We start from the raw sequence: 5936 nt of genomic DNA on the forward strand, positions 1-5936 counted from the left end.
CCCTTCAGCCAATCTGCAATCCATCTGACTGTGTAGGCATCAATGCCACAGTCACCTAGTTTTTTCCCTTGGAAACTTATTCCATATTTTGGCAACCCTCACTGTAAAGAATTTTTTCCTGATGTCCAATCTGAATTTGCTCTCTTCCAGTTTGTGGCCATTATTTCTAGTTACCCTGACAAGCACCCTCATAAACATTGTATCCCCTATTTCTTGCTGGTCCCCCCAATTAGTTTGTAGGCGGCCACAAGATCACCTCTCAGCCTCCTCTTGTGGAGGCTGAAGAGGTTCAGATCTCCCAATCGGTCCACATAGGGTTTTTTCTGTAGGGCTTTAACCAGATGAGCGGCCCTCCTCTGAACCCTCTCCAGGCCATCCACGTCCCTCCCAAAGTGTGGGGCCCAAAACTGGACACAGTACTTCAGCTGCGGCCTCACCAATGCCACATAGAGGGGAAGGGACTGAGGTGGGGCTGACTGGTTTTATGGTTCCCTGGATCCTGCTTCTTCTCTTTCTTAAAGATGGGCAATATATTTGCCCTTTTCCAGTTGTCCAGGACCTCTTCTAGTCGTCACAAGTTTTCAAAGATAATGGCCAGTGGTCATCTCAGTCAACTGTCTCAGTACCCTTGGGTGCATCATGTCTGGCCCCCTGGTCTTGTACACATCCAGATTTTCTAAATAGTTCCTAGCTTGTTCTTTCACCACTGCTGGCTGCTCATCTTCTCCCCAAACTGTGCTGCCATGTGTAGTAGTCTGGAAGCTGACCCTGCCTGTGAAGACCGAGGTAAAAAACAAACTAAAAAACATTAAAAAAAAATAAAATTAAACATATCTACCACAAATCCAACAGATACTAAGGCACAGTCAGTTAAGAGATAAATTAATTAAAATACGTATTTTTCAACATATTAAAAATATACAATATAGAATACAATTGTGGATTTCAGTGCATTACACTTATTGACAAAGGAAGAAAAATGTTGTGACATCATCAGTGTAACCCCATGCTACAACACAGTAGCAGATAATATACACGGCAGGAAATGTTTTTGGACAACTGTCAAAATTAGAGTGGAAACACACTATTGGTCTGAGTTTCACATGTGCTCAGCATCTCTGGACATCAGGCTATGTATTATCTAAATTAAGGAGGGGAGAATCAAGCTATAATCTCATTAGTCTAAGAGAATTTAGGAGCCCATTTGATGCAACCAGAGCATGGAAAATTCTGAGCTGTGACTGGAAATGTTCACCAGTTTACTAGTGGAGATACCACCAAGTCCCAAGCTCACTCCCTCTTTTCCTCTAAGATGCAGTTCACCTCTTGCTCCCTGTTGTCAATGCTAGTGAAAAACCCTTTCAGAGAAATCTATATTAATATAGGTATTTACAGTAAAAACCAGATAAGTATTTCCCTGTCTGACCACTGCAACTCTTCCCGTTCAGACACAAAATGAAAATAGTCTATTTTATTTGAAAATGGATAATAATTTAAGATATATGGAATTTTTCAATATTTTGTATAAATGCCCTGCGCAAGTATTCCACATCTTGTTGCAGCTTCTGACTGATAGACCTTGAAGGCTTTCGCTTTAGCATCTTGGCTGCGAAAGGTACTGAGATGAGGGTCAACTTTCTCCAAAGAGGGCAAATGACAAAGTGGAGCTGATTTCACAGGACGTTGGTGTTCTCTCAGCATGCTGCAGTATGTCTTGTATACTTTCCCATGGGGCATTGTCCTCTTTTTTTGTTCCTTTTGAATGTAGGTGTTTTCCTGTTGTTCCTCCATCCAGATATCCTGGAACCGATGCTGGAGAACATCTGTGATAGGGGTATGGTGGCGAGGTGGCATTCCGTATGTCATGGCATCTGGCAGGCGCGGTGGGTCCTTTTTAAAGTGACGTTCGTCATCTTCGGGGAGACGGATATCATGGGTTTGGCGGTACCTATAGTGTTCCTTTGCTGTAATAAGGCCAGCCTTGACTGCTTTGTGGTTCATGGAAATAAAATCACGTGGCATCTTCTTTGGTGGTTTTGGTGCAACTTTCATTACATTCCAGTGGCCTATTGCTTCAGGAACTCCCCCCTCATTGGGAAGACGTAGTCCATATACAAAATCAGACCCTGGCAAGCGTGCACAAATGTGGCGTGGCCTTCCCAACTCTGGCTTAAGGATGAGGTGGTTCTGGAACATGGTGTCTCTCAGCACCCCAACTCTCTCATTTTCCATCCCTGATCGGATATCAGTTGCGATCAGGGGTATCAAGGGCGGGGGACAGATGTCACTAACACTGCATCTTCTTGTCTTTTTCTGAGGGAATTTGTGATCCTTGGATGCTTCCATTGCCAATCAGTGAGAAGCAAGCAGAGAGTGTCACTCCCAGCTCTCTTGTCCGTGTGCACCTGAACTTGTTAGCCCTACAAGCCTAACTCTAGATTCTTGTGACATCACAAACCACCCAACCTTCTTCCTGATGGCTTTATGATGTCATCAAAACTGAACATATTCATTGGTTGTCATCCAGTCACTACTGGCAACAGTAAGATACAGGTGACTGTGGTTCCTCCTGACAAGAGGGAGTGATAGCACCTGCTAGAGCCAGCACAACAAAGAGGGAGGAGGGTTTAGTTTGAAGGGATGGAAGATCCATGAACAACTGGTGCCTCCTGTGACTGGGGGGGCACCATGGTGGTGAATGGGGACTGCCTGCAGCTGCTGCCACAGATGCTGCCGACCGTGTCAGCGGCGGGGAGTACGGGTGCAAGTGGTGACCTCCCGCAGAAGCCAGCAGCGGCTTTGGCGGTGGCCAATCTCATGTGCCCTCCCGTACCCTGCCTACATATTGCCTATGGGAAGATCCATGCATCTAAGGCAGCTCAGCCCCACAGGAATGTTACTAAACCGTCCCTGACTTAATGGCAATGACCTGTAATCAGTGAAAAAAAAATTTCTGAAAAGCAATTTTAAAAATTAAATGTCAAGGTAAAAGACTGTTGTTACAGCATGCCTAAGAGAGAATTTCAGACTGGGGTACCACAAATGCCACCTCCACCAATCATGCAGTTCAAACACAAAGCCAGACAGCTAATGTTTCAGCACTGAACTGTAAGGAGACCCAGGTTTTTTCAACAGCTCTGCTACTAACTTGTGCACATACAATGAAGTAAATCATTTAATCCCTCAGTACCTCTGTTTTCCCTCCTATCTGTTGTCTCTTGCCTATTTAGATTCTCTGTATCAGGGACACTCTCTCAGAGCCAACAATGCCCTAAGCTGAGATGGACTCTCCAGGACTACAGATAATAATAAGTCAGCGATTGTCCAAAAGAGATACTATCACAATTTTGGGCTTGACTGGGAAAATTCCTTCCAAGCTGGGACTCAGGTCTCCCCACCTAAGCATGAATTTTTAGTCACCCTAAGTTGTGCCTAACATTTGTAATTACTCATGCAATGTTAAAAAAAAACCTCTTCTACACACAACACAGAAAACATCAAATTAATTTCCTTACTATATTTGCATTGATAAAGTTAAACAAACATTTTCAGAATAAGAAGGCAATGTTAGAACAAATCTAACCTGAAAACAGAAAGTTAAACTTTGACAATTAACTTATTCTTAGATATTCAAGTACGTTGCAGAAGTCAAACGTAAGTTACATACTACAAAATATGAACTTGAAAAGGAAATCAGAATTGAACCTTTACATTGTTTATTTTTATTTTTACAAGGACTTCAAATTTTGGATTTACTCTATATTTCTCTTTAGCTAAGAAGTTTTTACATATTAGTTTTCAGAGGGTTCTCTTAGTAACACCAATTGCCAGATAACATGTACTATGACATATTTCTGGAGCCTAATTACAAAATCTTTGCAAAGGGAAATTAAAGTGAATGTGCAGAAACAATTTACCAAATTTAACCTCAGAAAATTTTTATTTTAAAACATTAAAAGTGATTGTGTTTTATCAGACTTCAAAGTGCGTGCATCCGGAGATGCCCACATATTGCATAACACACATACACACACACGTGCAAATGACATGTGTGAATATGTATGTATGTACTATGTGCATGTGTGTGAAGCCATTTTGATTTACTTCAATGCAAAGAAAGCAGTTCTGTACAAGTAAAATTGTATCTAGATGGTGAGACTAGTGTCAGTGAGGAAAAATATATATTTTTTTAGGTCTGAGTGATAGACCCCTGAATGCCATGTGCAGTAACGGAATAGCAACCTCAGCAAGGTCATATTTCTACTTTTTTATACACAAAAGCTATATTATTGTTCCCTCTGCTTCCAAAAGCAACCAGGTTCATTATCCTTTTAACATTAAAACAGGTCACTAAGAAAAAGAAGAAAAATAGAAACACCCACGCCAACGTTTTAAATCTGATCCCCCCACACTCAAATTTAAAAAAAAAAAAATCTTACAGTATCTTTTGAAGTTCCCAGTTTCTTCAGCCCATCCAGAGGCAGCAGGTCTGCTGAATCCTTGTGAATAAACTGAACTGCCTGTTTCATTCTCCTCTGCTGTCGGAGAGATGCAGCCTCCCTCATTTCCACCTCCTTCCTACTTGGCTCTGTGAGGATACCTGAATAAAACATTTTCTTGTCTGTGCACGTCTCACTCTCACTGAAGAGATGTTACACTCCCGTACAGAAATGAGCAACAAAACAATTTATTGTCTGCACTTGATAACGGAAGCCTCATGACGTTTCAAGATCAGCAGGTACTCCAGCCAGTGCAGCATAGTAAAGGAGGGGTTAGGCACATTGCAACATGCTGCAAACAACCTGCGTGAATTCAGACTCAGTCTAGAGGAATAATCAGCACTATTACATCTCACTGGCTCCTCTAAAAGGAAGAGTTGGAATGACTAAATTAGCCTTGGGCACCACCCTGTCTTTTACATTACACCAGCACATGTGCCTTTGAGTTGGTTCTAGGAAAATAAATGTTTCAGAAGATAAGCTTTGTAAACAAAACCAGTTTGTTCTCTAATGAAATAGATGTGATCTTAAAAAAAAAGAGAGAGACAGAAACATGTGTAATATGAAAATACAGCGGTAGCTCTATAGAGAGAAGGCAGGACAGAATGGCACCACACAGTCTAGCTTTATAAAGAGTTCATCTGCTGCCTTGTAGAACTCGGGGATAGATAATCTGTGCCTTTTTAGTACTTCCAGAACCAACGGGTGTGTCTACACATGTACTTTAATGCACATTAATCTATTTTAATGTGCATTAAAGCTTCACAAAAAAGTGCTCTTTAGCTAATGTGCATTGAAACAGGCAAATGCATGTTTTTCTAGTACCTCACAATGGAGGGCACCTATACATGAGCATGGAGGCTGCTTCGATGCACTGTAGTTACAGCGCATTGGAGCAGACTCGATTAATCAAGTCTGCTGGAGCATGGCAGATACTGCCTTCCAGCAGCCTCCTACATCTTGTGTGTCGGCATCCCTGCGCCTAAAAATGGGGGTGGGGTGCTTGAACTAAACCTTGTCGAACAAGCTTTAGTTCAAGTGTTTGAACATGTGAGTAGTCTTTCTAGATTGGATTGTATCTGTACAATAACAATATATAGATTTGTATGACTGATCGGAGGACACTTTTTATATAGTAATACCATCCAGAACATAAAAATAGCAAGAGCCAAGGTGGAGGCTTATGTCAAGCACGCTTTTGTGTGCATATCTAAATACTTTGAAGAGTCTGACTTGTCCATACACTATTGTACACAGGGATTATACTGTTGTGCCCTCCTCTACACCTGTGGAGCCTTACTTGCTTTGAGTCGCACAAGGAGCTTCATTTTCTCCACATGTATGCAGCTCATAACTCAGATTTTATGTTTTATATACAGCTCAGGCAGGCTTCTGAGACATTTTGCAAGTTTCATGGAACTGGCCCTGTGTCTTAAT

General features: G+C 41.8%; 1 protein-coding gene and 1 pseudogene across 3 annotated transcripts in view; both read right to left on the minus strand.

Moving 5' to 3' along the window:
• Positions 1-4833, minus strand: part of NRIP3 (nuclear receptor interacting protein 3) — a 40728-nt gene extending 35895 nt beyond the window's left edge. Inside the window, exon 1 of one of the 3 annotated variants that reach the window (XM_019552238.1) lies at positions 4440-4833. In XM_019552238.1, the coding sequence (XP_019407783.1) occupies positions 4440-4613 (174 nt within the window). In that variant the 5' untranslated portion in view covers positions 4614-4833. The remainder of the gene's footprint in view (positions 1-4439) is intronic. The other 2 variants (XM_019552237.1, XM_019552236.1) reach the window with 2 other exon arrangements.
• Positions 1513-2419, minus strand: LOC109320739 (annotated as a pseudogene).
• Positions 4834-5936: the final 1103 nt, after the last annotated feature.

This window comes from Crocodylus porosus, unplaced genomic scaffold, assembly GCF_001723895.1.
Source record: "Crocodylus porosus isolate Cpor-Errol unplaced genomic scaffold, CroPor_comp1, whole genome shotgun sequence".
In the NCBI taxonomy this organism is placed as follows: Eukaryota; Metazoa; Chordata; order Crocodylia; family Crocodylidae; genus Crocodylus; species Crocodylus porosus.